Genomic DNA, 14,648 nt, shown 5'->3' with positions numbered 1-14,648 from the left:
GAATATGCTGTAAAGTCAACTGACTATATTTGTGGGCGAAACGTCTGTTTAGAGGAAGCAATGATAATATCTTCACTATAGCTTCCTTCATTGTTGCGACTGCACATCCTTTCTTGCCGTCAGTCTGCATTTGAGTCCTGTTCCCAGCCGACATTTGAATTTTGGCTCATTGGAGGAGGAGTTTTTAGCCAGACCTTTGCTGGTGGTGGAACACTTCGCATTGGAGCAATTGCCACGCTGGCTGATTCTGTTGTATGGCACTTAGATCACATTGACAGCAACGTGAGGTGGAGTGCCGCACCTCCTGCCTGATCTGAACTCGTGTTGACAGTGAGAGAAACTTGTTGAACCAGTTCAGTTTACAGAGGTGACTCTTGTTTCACAGAATGACTAGACCAGAGCAGGGATAATAATACCAACAATAATCCTTCCATTTAATATAGCGCCATTTGATATATCACATTGTGGAGACCTCTCAAAGCGCTTCACAGTGAAGTGGATTGACTGTGTAGTTTGAGAGCGAAACACGGCAGCCAATTGCGCACAACGGTGTCCCACAAATAGTTGTGGATTGAGTGACCACATTTTTTGGGGGGAGGGATAATTACCTCCGGAAAGCTATCCGCCAATCAATTAACAACCGGGTTCCTACTTACTGCTAGTTAAACAACTGTGTGGAGTAAGGAAATTTGCCTAAGGTATCGCCCCTCCCGGGAATAGAACCCGGGTCCTAGAAAAGTTAGTTCATGGAGATCACCACGAGCGCAGATTTGACCAGCTGAATGATTTCATTCTGCGCTGCGACATTCTGCAATTCTGTGGGACTGCGGAGGACAGGTCTGGACATGCCGGAGAAAGCAAAAACAGCAGCAAGAATAGCTCCAAGAATTCATTCACAAAGCCGCAGCTAATGAGCGCAACCTGCAACGTTAACCTGTCTCGCTACTTGTGCTTATGCTTGTGACCAGCTGTGCATTTGTCTTCTGAAATTGAATCCTTTGCTCCCCCTCCCATTCACACTGGGCCTGCAACAATGCTGTTTAAAGCTGTGCATTCAGGCTCGGTTCACATTATAGGAAGCGCCTTGCATCGTGTCCTACAATGGGACTAGGGCCTGCTCCTAGCACCAACAGCCTCTGGGCACTTGGGTGTCCACTGAATCTTCTAGTGATTGTTCCCCAACTAACTGGTTTGGTCTGTGCGCTTGTAATCCTGTCTACCTTTGAATCTCCTTCTCTTCATTGACCCACCCTTTGACAGCGAAGTCAGGCGATTAATAAGCACTTGCAATAATGTACTTTCTTTCCTTATAGGGTTGACAATCTCACTACTCTAGAGGATGCCATAGATCTGGAGAAAGCAGACATTCGCAGATCATTCAGTTTCCTTTTAAGAGATCGAAACGCAGAACAGCGAGATGAACCCACCACCATGTAGCAAGTGCTATTTCATCTCGTACATCTGGACGTTGCAAGTTCTGTTGTGCTTGGTCGTGAGTAACTATGTTGTTGGGACTTTGCTGTCCTTCAGGACTTTCAATGTATCCGACACAACCTTGACTCATTTAGTGGTCCACAATAAAAGTGGAGTTGTGTACATAGGAGCTGTGAACAGCATCTACAAGTTATCGGACAACTTAACCATGCTGAGGTCCCATGTCACAGGGCCAGTGGATGACAATGAGAAGTGTTACCCACCTCCCAGTGTCCAGTCCTGCCCCCACGGACTGGTGCACACCAATAACATGAATAAGCTCCTTCTCATCGACTACACCCAAAACAGATTAATCGCTTGTGGAAGTGCATCCCAGGGAATATGCCAGTTCCTTCGGTTGGATGACCTTTTTAAGCTCGGAGAGCCCCACCACCGCAAGGAACACTACCTATCAAGTGTCAATGAGGCGGGTACCATGTCTGGTGTGATCATCGAGGGGTCCAACGGGACCAACAACAAGCTCTTCATTGGTACTCCCATCGACGGCAAATCGGAATATTTTCCAACCCTTTCCAGCAGGAAACTGATGGTCAATGAGGAAAATGCAGAAATGTTTGGCTTTGTGTATCAGGATGAATTTGTTTCATCTCAACTCAAAATCCCATCAGACACCCTTTCCAAGTTCCCGGCCTTCGATATCTATTACATCTACAGTTTCAGCAGCGAGCAATTTGTTTATTACCTAACACTGCAGCTCGACACACAGCAGACGTCACCGGATTCCAGCGCCGAACAATTCTTCACGTCCAAGATTGTCCGACTCTGTGTGGATGATCCCAAGTTTTACTCCTACGTGGAATTCCCCATCGGATGCCTCAAGGATGGTGTGGAGTATCGCCTCATCCAAGACGCCTACTTGACCAAACCCGGCAGAATCCTAGCAAAATCTTTGGGAATCTCTGAGAAGGAAGACATCCTCTTCACAGTCTTTTCTCAGGGCCAAAAGAATCGAGTGAATCCGCCCAAGGAATCTGCTCTGTGCCTCTTCACCCTGAGGAAAATCAAAGAGAAGATTAAGGAGCGGATTCAATCTTGCTACCGGGGAGAAGGGAAGCTTTCGTTACCGTGGCTCCTCAACAAAGAGCTGGTCTGCATTAAATCAGTAAGTACAAACATCCGATATACATGGGTCACTGGTGGCACTGTCAATTTTGAGCTGGTAATCCTGGTCCACTGAAATTTGTCATTTCCCTCCTCTTTTCGAGGTGCAGTCTTTTCCGCGTCGCTTAGCATAAGCGTTGGCAAGGTATTCCATTGTGGCAGCTTTACAGCTAAATCTGATCTTGAAATCCACACATGAGCACAGATGGTTGGATTGTGATCAGTGATTGTGGGAACCTTGCTGATTTCCCCCTTTCCCTCAGCAATGGTTGACTGAGGCTCATAGTATGATGCATGTACTATCACACCCGTTGATATCAGTTAATTCAGCCCAGTCCTCAAATAAAACCTGGGACATTCTGGATTAGTTTCACACTATTGAGTCTTCTGAAAGGTTTGACTGTTTTTAATGGCTTTTCAAACACAAATTGAAAATGCGACTATGTACAACAAATTAAATTACAAAATGCTTGATGATTCTTAATTGGTGACGACTGGTGGGAATAGAATGCTTGGGTAGCCGTCTAGGTGACACGTGTGGGCTCTTAACTTCGTTCTGAGAGCATTTTCTCAAGGCTGCCTTCTGTTGACTTTAAGGGAAAATCTGGGCTGAAATACACTCCTGCAGTCTCAACCTCCCTGACTGCTCACTCCAGCTCACATAGCCAACACACAATCTTGACATTTTGTTTGACCATCACCTCGTCTTTAAGCCTTCACCCAGTCCCCGACCAAGTCCGCTTTCTTCCATCTGCATCATCGCCATCCCTGTCTCTCCCCAACACAAAAAAAAACCCTCATCCATGTCTGTCACTTCCGGACTTCACTTCTCCAGTCACCGACTTCTCCAGCTTAACCTTCCACAAGTTTCCAATCATCCAAATCCCTCCGCCTCGCACCTCGCTATGCTTTCCCAACCCTTCTTAAAAAAAACTATTGCTCTGACTGTACACACTTACGCTATAGAGACTTCTATCCTGTCTCTGTGGAGAAGGGTGCTGTGTATATACGAGTGGATGTTTCTCACACCTGAGAACACTGCTGCTGTTGAATTATTCTGTGGTTTGAGCTCTTGTACACTTTGTTTAGCGTTTAGTTTTAGAAAGTTTTGAAGAAAATTTGTAACTGGAGATTCCGTTCCGCAGGTCATTGAGTAATGACTCTCGCAATTTGCCAGTGCTGGTTTGGAACCAACCTCTAGAAGGTGGGTGAGAATGAAAAGGATAAATTTCCAGACAGTTAACATTCAGTTTTCATCTGTCACTGTGTGAGTTTAAAAATAATCCCTGATGTGATGTGCTCAGTGGCTGCTCCATGACAGGTGAACACTTATCACCCAAGCATTGGGCTGAGTGCAACGATGGAGTTCAGTCAGTTTTTCAGAATTGCTGGGGTTTGTTTTTTGATCAGCCGAGAGTCTGACATTGAGGTTTCAGCATCGAACGGGTTAAGCACACACTTCGGTGCTTTATATTTTTTTGAAAGAACAACCTGCTGTAAATGTGTTTATGCTGTGCTAAGTGTCTGAGCAGCCATCTGCTTCACAAATCGGCTCAGCTTGGAATCCCTAAATCTGCAATGTTGCAAACGTTTTCTGTTCTGGTTAAGAACCCACTTGGTGCTGAGAGAACACAGCAGTAACTGTGCAGCTAAGCAGCCCTGGCAGCCTTTCAGTTTCAATTGGCCTAATTAAATCCCCAGTTTTATCCAGCTGACCTGTGCCTACAATTCTAAAGTATGCGTCCAGTCTGAAAATGCCAATGCCAAACTCTTGACAAGTTTGCTTGAACAAGTATAAATTCCACCTGCCTCCCTTTCCCCCCTGCTATGGCTTCTGTTCCTAGATCTCACCCACGGGGCTGTGTCATTCGAGTGCAGGTCCGCGGGAAGGCTTCACAGCCAAGCCTCCATGATCCTTTCCTCAACTGGAGCTTGCAACTTGCACCAGGATGACAGGCTGGACCCGGTCTGTAATGAAGGGCCCTCACCTGCTACTGTCCTGCATCATCTGTTCCGCATCCTTGCATTTGATATCACGCTCTCCACATCTGAACGATGTGTTAAAACGGTTCACAGGATTTCACTCATGGAGAGTAGTGGCTGTATTTTGTAGGCAACTGTGGCGGCCAATTTGCGCACAGCTATGTTACATAAACAGCCTTGAAACGAGCGACATTTTTTTCTGGGGGATTGTTGGCCAGGACAAGGGAACAATTCCTTGTGTTTTTGAGTAGTGCTTTGGGATCTTTAACATATACCTGAACAGACAGAAAGTAATTACATTAAACGTCTCATCTAACGGATGGCACCTCCAACAATGTCGTGCGTCCCTAGTATCGTATTTGTTTGCCAAGACTAACTTCAAAGTCCCATCGTGGGGCTTGAACCCACAACTATCTGGCTCTGAGGTGAGGCTCCGACCAGCTGAGCCAATCTGATACTTGATCCAATCCTTTGGACCCGCAAGTTGTAGCCACTGCCCTATTGATCTGAGCACAAGTATTGGTGGGAGAGCAAAGTGTCTAGGCAAGACTTTATGTAGGAATCTATAACCCGCTTATGGGACATCCAGAGAGAGCTGATGGGTATTCACGGGGGTAAAAAGCTTTGTTATTTAAAAGAAATTGCCCAGCATGGTTAACTTGTTTACCTGGTAAAACTAGAATGAGCACTTTGCCCTCAGCTAGTTAATTGCTAAGTGTAATGATTTATTGATGCTGTGTCAGTGATCGTACTGTCTATCAGTCACTGTGTACAGCTGTATTTGTTGTTTCACAGTGTTTATTGAAACAGTGACACAGTTGGAGCTGAGCGCAGTAATGATGATGAGCGGGTACAGTAATGTCTGAACATCATTGAAAGATTATACACAAAAAAATTACCAAATCTGGGAACCTTCAGTGTTTAGCTAACTTGTGGTTGACTGTCCAGCGCCTTGGGACGTCCTCCTGACGTGACAGGCGCTATACAAATGTAATTTTTTGTTTGTTGTTGTGGGGAAATGATTTAAGCTGAAACCTACAATGGGTACGCAATGTGGGTTTCGAGGAGTCGCAAATACAGATGGATCACACAGTGTCACTACCTGTTTCATTAAGCAACCATGAAAAGAAGCTGAATTAGGAACATGGGAACCTAGGCCATTCACCCCATCGAGCTTGTTCCAACAGTTTATTGGAGCTTGGCTTTTAATTCCACTGCCTTGCTCTTTCGCCTTAACCTGCAATACCTCTACTACCCGAGATCTCTCATTGAAACTTTCCTATTGATTCCGCATTTGCAAGTTTTCTGGGGCAAAGTATTCCACATCTCCATAATCCTCTGTGGAAAAAAAAATACCTCCTGACTCAGTTCTAACGGTCTTGGCTCTGGTTTTTAAGACTTATTTAACTTATTTGACCCCTATCTGCTCAGGCAAATTCGATTTTTAATGATCTATGGTCTTGAACCACTTTATTCACTTTCTCTCTGCTCACCTGTCCTCTGGAACTCCATCCCACAGTCCCCCCCGTCTCGCCCCCTCCCTTGCCTCCTTCAAGACCAGTCTAAAGACCCTCCTTTGTTTACCTAACAGTAAGCAGGAACCCGGTTGTTAGTCGATTGGTGGATCGATTTTCTTCAAAATAAATAACTAAAGAATAATTTGGTCACTCAATCCACGAATTGTGGGACACTGATGTGTGCAATTGGCTGCCGCGTTTCACCCACAAAATATACAGTCAACTCATTGCACAGTATATTCTGTGAAGTGCTTTGAGATGTCTCGAAGACAGGATAAGGGAGGAAAGCTTGGGCTTGTTCTCCTGAGATGAACTCGTCATTTTGTAATAGTCCTTGATTTAATATAGTGCCTCTTACACCTGGAGGACACCTCAAAGTGCTTCAAACAAACTTATTTTAAAGTGTAGTGATAGCGTAGGCTTTAGGTACAGCATTATCCCACAATTGACCTGCAATTTTATCTGGGAGATTATTGGCCAGGACACTGTTTCAAGATGATGGAATTAAATTACTTGTACTCAAGTTCTGTGTAATGTATTAAAACAAGTTTACTGGTTACTGTTTTGTGGAGTCCTGTAGCTCAGTGGTTAGAGCACTCACCTCACAAGCGAGAGACCTGGGTTAGATTCCTGGCAGGGCGAAACCTTGGGCAAGTTTCCTCACTCAACATGTCCGATGACAATCCCTCAAGAAAATAAATATTAAAAAAAGTGGAGTCCTGTAGCTCAGTGGTTAGAGCACTCACCTCACAAGCGAGAGACCTGGGTTAGATTCCTGGCAGGGCGAAACCTTGGGCAAGTTTCCTCACTCAACATGTCCGATGACAATCCCTCAAGAAAATAAATATTAAAAAAAATGTGGTCACTCAGTCCACGCCTGTTTGTGGGACACTGCTGTGCCCAATTGGCAGCCAGGTTTCGGCCACAAATTATAGTCAATTCACTTCACAGTATATTGTGTGAAGTGCCTTGAAATGTCTGGAAGATGTGAAAAAGCGCTATAATCAAATGCAAGGATTATTATTTTATTGAGTGGAATGAGCTCCTCAAGTTGAATTGTGGGATTTGAAGAATGGGGACTTCAGGATATTTTGCCCATTGTGCCGTCCTTCAAATGTGACGTTAAACCAAAGTCTGTCTGTTGTATTCGTTCAAGAGGATGTTGAAGATCCCATGGAGGCTATTTAGAAGGCGTATGCTGCGTTCTCTGTGTCCTGTCTTAATATTCCTCTCTCATCCAAATTCGTCAAAACAGATTAATTAATCATTAATCTCATTTCTACCTCCATGACATTGCTGGTGCAGATTCAATGTCACATGTGTCTCTTTTAACAGCTACTCTTGTTAACGTAACTTGGGTGAAGGCCTTTTTGTTTTTTTGCCCTATATTAAGGCAAGAATTTGTAATGCATTCTGTTGGTGATTGATGCAGAGGAATGTCATGACTTGTAAGTAAGCTCATCGATGAGTGTGACTGGCCACATGTTTCCTGTGTGGCTTTACTTTAAACATACAACTTATCTATTCAGTCACATATGCTCGGAGGACAGGATGCCACTCTGCCCCTGTAACAACTTTAAAAAACACTATGTCCTAATTATCTTGAATTCCTCAAAGTCCCAGCAACCAGTACCAACATGAAATCTCCTAATGGTGGAATGTGGATAATGAGGTGTGACTGGGTACAACAACGATGGGGGCAATCTGTATACCAAAGTAGTGGCTGGGTGTTCTTTTCTTATTTGCTGGAGCTACATACCCTCCTCACTGCATATACCCTTTATTCCACCCTCACCACAGCCCCTCTCCCCCCATTACAATTTTCTCTGAGGCCTTGCACATACTAAAATAGTAATAGGTTTAATAGTAAGACCCATGCCTGTTTGAGGGACATTGTTGTGGGCAATTGACTGTGGCGTTTCGCCCACAAAATATACACTTTGCAGTATATTCTGTGAAGCGCTTTGAGATGTCTCAACGATGTGATAAGGTGCTATATCAAATGCAAGGATTATTATTTTTAGTACAGTATTCTTCTGTGTGTGCGCGTTGCCTTCAGCCACTATGCCCCGAGGCTCTGGAACTCCCTTCCTCACTCCCTTCGCCTCGCTCTCTCCCTTCCTATTTTCAGGTCTCTGCTGAAGACCTTTCTTTTCGACCGCGCCTTTGGTCACCTTCCTCCCCCTCCCCCTGGTTTGGCCCCGGGATCCGTTACTGTGAAGCGCTCTGAGACGGCGTCTGGCGTGGAGGGCGCAATATAAATACAAGTTATTGTAGTGGTTTCCATTCTTCATGTGTGAGTTGGGATGTGATTGCAAGAATACATACGTGTACACACACACATTTTCTCTCTCTCCCTCACACACTCTCCAGCAGACAATCAGTGGATTAGATACTTCCATATGCACCAGTTTAAGGGTGCCGAGGCCAATTGTAACCTCCTAAGTAACTCTGCATAGTGCGAAGTTAAACTGGGAGCCTTACTAATCTATAGATCAGTACCATCCACCTGCTGTATTTACTTACTGAGCTATCGGGGGTGGTTTTCAACCTTTTAATGAAAATGGCAGCGGGTGTTTAATTGCTGTTTAACTCAGACTTACGAAAACTGTATTTAAAATTTATTGTCCACAAAGTGGGCAGGTTGCAGTTTTAAAATTCCAGGGGACTGGTTATATTAAACTGTTGTGGGAGTCACTTCATCAGTTGCCTACTAGCCTCGTGCGTGCCAGGAATTTATGAAATGAATGAGTGAGTCAGTAGAACTGAGTTGATTGAGCTTTTAACACAAACCTGCAAAAATGTTCTGATAATTTGTCATTTTAATTCACGTTGTTGAATTCTCATGTGGTTTGATGTGATGGCAAATTTGTATTTTCAGGACGAAAAGATGTAGATGAGCTAATCTACTCTGATCGAATCATTCCACGTTGCTCATCTGTTTTACCATCCAAAATTACATTTGTATCGTGGTTTCACATCAGGAGAAAGTTCCAAGGCGCTGGACAGTCAGGGATTTAAACCCGAGGTGGGGATTGGGGAGGGTGGAGGATGGACGAAGGCATGGTCGAAGAGGAGGGTTTTGAGACACGCCTTGAAGGATGCAAGGGAGTGAGCGAGGCGAAGGGAATGTGGGATGAAGCTCCATAGGGTGGGAGCAGAAGGGCTGAAGGCCCGACCGCTGATGGTGAGGTGGGCCGAGCGGGGTAGGTGGAGCAGGCCAGAGATTCAGCAAGTCGCAGAGTTAGGGAGGGGCGAGACGTGCTTAATGCTGGATATCAGCCTATGGCTACTCAATATTGCCCGTGGGCCAGTGGGGGAGCATGATGAACCTAGAGGCGACCTGACCATAGCGTCCTGACTTATGGGAATTTTCAATCGGCCTAATTGACAATCTGCTGATTACCATCTTAGACATAGTGAGTGACAAGACAGCTAACAGCTCAGCCACCCTCAGCAAGTTCTATCCCATCCATCTCCTTTGTACAAAAGTTAATTGGTCTCAGATAGGAAGGCAGGAGAAGTTCATTCAATGGCATCTTTCATTGGGGTCACTGGATAGCGACCTGGAGTAGGAACTATGGCTGATTTATTTTTCTCCCTCATCCAGTGGCGCTGAGGCCAATTGCAGAGCTGCTTTGTCTCCATGACAAAGATCAATTAATGTGCAGCACAGACCGGGGTGGGATTGAATGAGAACTTTCTGGTCTGTGTGGCTTAGTTTCACACTTTGAGCAGCGAACCTACTCACTGAGCCATTGGGAGAGCCAAGAATTGAGTTGTAACAATTTATTTTGAAGGACAATGAGGCCTATAATTGATGTGGGCCAAAAATAGTCAGGGGATAGAGGTGACTCAATTGATATTGAACAAATAGCTATTAGAATTGGGGAGGCCAGATTAGGAAAGTCCTTCAGGGCCAAATCATATCCCCTATATTCTAGGAGGATGTAAGTGTTTTTGGGCTCAGGTTATTGTTATGGAAATTAAATCTTCACAAGCAATCTCACCTTTCTTACACCGTACGACCTTGTTCTTTTCAAAGTTACCTTTTATTAATTGTTTATTGTTCTTATTGGGAATATGAGGTATCAGCCCACGGTATCCAGCAAATCGATTGCTGTTGATGTGGCTAAATGGTGCTTGTCGGGTTTTTCCTGGGTGCTGGTTTGTGTTGGCTTCTGTGTGAGAGGTGCTGCATGAATGCAAGTCGTTGTTAGATTTTCCATTCATGTCAAATGGAATCTTCATCCACAAAATATACAGTCAATTCGCTTTACAGTATAGTCTGTGAAGAGCTTTGAGATGTCCCAAAGATGTGACAAGGCGCTATATCAAATGCAAAATCAAATGCAAGGATTATTATCTTCCAGGTTTTGTAGCTGAATAACCTGTATAGTAACTGTATTCAACAATGACATTCATTTACGTAATGCGCTCCGTGTGGTAGGATAGTGTACTTTGCTTTCACCAAATCCCGCTGAGATCAAAGAAGCATTTGGGTAAAAATAGGAGTAAAATTGCTGAAACTTTGAAAAGCCAACACACTGCACTTCCACAGCAGACTCTGCTTGTCTGTTTTAATACAGTATGCTCACAATCATCCAATTTTTTTTAAACCAACCTCTTGGTTCTTTCAACATGTGGTCTAATTAAACACAGCAATGTGTTGTGTGATGTGAAAAATCACCATTAGTTCCCCTGAACACATTGGCAGATGGCAGACAGCAAGAGGTGCCATTTGCTGCAACAGAAAGGAATTCACTTTATATTCTCTCCTGCATTTGTCCTCCTCTGCTCCAAACGCATGGCACATTTCTCTTTCCTCTCCTCCATAGCTACCCAGTCACATCCCTAACTCTCCTCCAACCCTCCTCAGTGTACTCACGTTTCACCCAGAAAATATACACAATTTACAGTAATATTCTGTGGAGCTCTTTGAGATGGCTTGAAGACGTGATGAGATGCTTATCAAATGCAAGGATTATTCTTATTATGTTTATGCCTTTTGTGATTGAGGCACCTGAGCTGGTCCATGGCTCCATAGCCTTATAATACCTCATCCATATGGCAGTTCTGCATGTGTGAGTCTGACATTGATCACAGCTCAATTCTGGTTCAGTTTCCTCTATTTCAGGTGACGGGTGTGCTCTTCCCAGGAGCTCGTTGGGTAGCAACTAGGAGTGGGACCCCTAGTTGTTGAACTTTCAGAGCTGGAACTTGACTTTCATGCAATAAGATTGCCAACAGTGACTTAAAGGCTGACGAGTTTGTGTTGCTTTGAAGCGTAATGACTTTTTGTTTTGGGGAAAAAAACATGACATCCAGTCTTCTCCAGAAACATCCCACAAACAGCAGTGGGATGAGTGATCAAAGTCAACCTAATTCTTTAGGTTACAAAGATTTCCAAAGAATATATAGCACGGAAACAGGCCACTCGTCCCAACCAGTCAGTGCCGGTGTTTATATTTCATACAAGCCTCCACCCATTCCTTACTGCCACCTATACCCTCTAATAATAATAATAATAATCCTTGCATTTGATATAGCGCTTTTCACGTCGGGAGGACGTCCCAAAGTGCTTCACAGAATATACTGTAAAGTGAGTTGACTGTATATTTGTGGGCGAACGCGGCAGCCAATTGCGCACAGCAATGTCCCACAAACAGTCATAGATTGAAAATGACCAATTTAATTTTTTTGTTTTTGATTTTTGGAGGGATTATTATTAGGCTCTGTGTGGAGTAGGAAACTTGCCCGAGGTTTCGCCCTCTGCCTGGAATTGAACTCAGGTCTCTCGCTTGCAAAGCGAGTGCTCTAACCACTGAGCTACAGGACTCCACACTCTGTTCCTCTCTCCCTCATGTGGAGGTCTAGCTTCCTCTTGAATGCATCTACACTATCTGACTCAATCATGGCTTGAGGTAGCAAGTTCCACAATCTCACTACTCTCTGTGGGAAGTAGTAGGGAGAAGGAATATTATCCTGCAGACCAGGACAACTCCCTTCCTTCTGTCACCTGAAATAGAGGAGGGAGATGGCACCTTGGATAAACGTATCCAGCACCTCTGACAATGCAGCACAACTCCCTCGGTATTGGGTAGTGGGTACTGAGCAAGGTTTTTTTTTATTCAAATCCATCATCAAATTCTTTCTTGTTCCCCTTTCGTAAATTCCTAGTCAAATTGCCTGATACAATATCTTAAGGGTACAGCATAGACCAACCACATCATGGAGAAAGGTTAATTGCTGTGGATGGAAATTAAATTAAATGTAATAGTTTTCTAGTTCTGTAATTTTATAGCCTAATAAATAGGTTGCATGATTTAGCACAAAACCATGACTTGGGCTAGTGTTTCCCAACCTTCTGAAGTTGTAATTTCATTTAAGAGCTGGAAAAATCCTAGCGGTATCTATGGTTGCTGAGTGAGTCTTGGCGTTCGGAATATTGAAAGGGATCTTGCAATCGGTTGAATTGTCCAGGCAAACACGCCAGTGCTGGGGGGTGGGTGTTGCATTTTTAGAGGTGCCGTCATTCAAATGAGATGTTAAACCGAGGTCCCGTCTGTCTGTTCAAGTGGATGTTATAGATCCACTTACAGTATTGGAAAAGAGAAGGAAGTATTTCTAGGTGTGCTGGCCAACAATCCCCCCAAACTAAAAAAAAACCCCAAAACTAGTCATTCACTTCATTGTAGCACATGGCTGGTGTGGGGTGGACACTCAGGAAATAGTCTACAAGGAAATGTCTTTTTGGCTAACTACCACCGTGCCATTTGTGGAAGCTCAGTTTTAGGGATGTGAAGTTTATGCACAGACAGATGGTTCTGAGTCCAGGCTGGGTGAGTGGGAGGGGGGGGTTAGAAATGTTTATAGATATAGCGTGAAACGAGTCCCGATTATTGTTGTTCAAATAATAAAGTGCAGAGAGAGAGAGAGAGACCTGCTATCTGTTGTACAGCAGGACTACTCACAATCTCCTATGGAAAAATGTTATGAGTGGTACGATTTGTATGATTTATACAGAACGAGTTTGCCTGGAGTGTTTCGCAAGCCAGTGGCACATCTGGGGGCTGAGAGGGCATTGATGAAGTGCTCAATCTGTGAACTCATTGTCGACAGCACACTGTGTCGTGCGGCTGCTAACTTCTGGCCCAACAGTGGGGAAAGGATGGGATGGGGGCAATGCATCTTTAACCTGTGGCTGAGCTCATTGATCCCTGCTCTCGAACGGGCGGACACCTCCATCCTGCCTATTAGAGGTAAAATCCTTCCCCGTGTGTGAACGAGTCAATTGTAGCTGATGGAAAGTGTGGGAAGCTGGAGGAAATATTGATGGGTTTTAAAGTTCAGTATAGATTTTTAAAAAAATACTCCTGGTGCATCATCCTGAGAGTTACCACAGAAACAAGTCACCCGATTTCTGTACCACTCTGGTCCTGACCAGGAAAGGTGGACAGCACCAACACGAGTAATTTATTTTCTTATTGACTGATATCCTCCTTTGCCTTGGGGAAGCACTTGATTGAGCCTGACTGGGATGGGAGCTCTCTGTGTAGAGATTACAGCACACACCAGTATTATGACATTGTACCACTTTCCATCTAGCCATGAGGTAACCACTGACTTTCTCTGCTTCTTTATCAATCTTCTGGAATGTCATTGGGCAAAATAACCTGTCATCAACCAACTACATTTATGAAGGGCCTTTCACGCTTTGAAAGGACATCCCAAGGCGCTGGATGGAGTTGAGGGTTTGCACCCAAGCTGGTGAACACTCTGCTCTTTTCTAGATTTGTTCATTAAGAATGGCGAAGGCTGTAAGTCCCAGCTTCAGGGGAGAGGGAAAGAAAATTTGGGGGGGCGGGGGGCTGGGGGGAGGATATATAATAATCTTTGCATTTGGTACAGCACCTTTCAGAACAGGAGAATGTCCGAAAACACTAAAGAGGATTTACAGTCAATTGTGACTGGGTATTTTTGCAGGTAAAAGTGAGCTGAGTTAGTGCACAGCAATGTCGCATAAACAACCATGTTGCGAATGAATATTTTTATGGCCAGGGCACCAGGAGAAACTCTCTTCTCTTTTCGAGTACACACATGTGATCTGTAATGACCACCTGAACAGACTGACTTGTTAAACTTGGTGTAACGTCACATCTGAAGGACAATGCAGCGCTTCCCCAGCACTGCGCTGGAGTATCAGCTTAGACTGAGTTACAAGTCCTGACGTGGGGCTTGAACCCACAATGTTCTGACTCGGAGGTGAGAGTGCTACGACTGAGCCAGGCTGACACACACCACAAATCTGGACTTCAACCCCACCACCGACAACACGTGTGAAAACCTCAAGTTGGGGGGGGGGGGGGTGGGGTGGAGGAGGAAAACGGTGGTTCACTGATTCTGTCTACATTGATTATGATTGATTTATCCAGAAAAGTAAAACCAGAGGACACGTAAGTCCTGCGATTCAAGGGGGGGTTAAATTTAGAATAAATCTACGGAAACATTATTTTCAGTGAACGAATAATAAATCTGTGGAACAGGCTCCCT

The 14,648-nt window shown here is 44.4% G+C and overlaps 1 protein-coding gene across 1 annotated transcript in view; it reads left to right on the top strand.

The window, feature by feature from the left end:
- The first annotated feature begins 1,319 nt into the window (after positions 1 to 1,319).
- The window catches only part of LOC103176660 (plexin-A1), a 223,873-nt gene continuing 210,544 nt past the window's right edge, over positions 1,320 to 14,648 (top strand). The window contains exon 1 of the mRNA XM_007890334.2: positions 1,320 to 2,596. Coding sequence (XP_007888525.1) covers positions 1,418 to 2,596 — 1,179 coding nt within the window. The 5' untranslated portion in view covers positions 1,320 to 1,417. The remainder of the gene's footprint in view (positions 2,597 to 14,648) is intronic.

This window comes from Callorhinchus milii, unplaced genomic scaffold (genome assembly GCF_018977255.1).
Source record: "Callorhinchus milii isolate IMCB2004 unplaced genomic scaffold, IMCB_Cmil_1.0 Scaffold12, whole genome shotgun sequence".
In the NCBI taxonomy this organism is placed as follows: domain Eukaryota; kingdom Metazoa; phylum Chordata; class Chondrichthyes; order Chimaeriformes; family Callorhinchidae; genus Callorhinchus; species Callorhinchus milii.
This window is presented reverse-complemented; position numbering and strand designations above follow the sequence as displayed.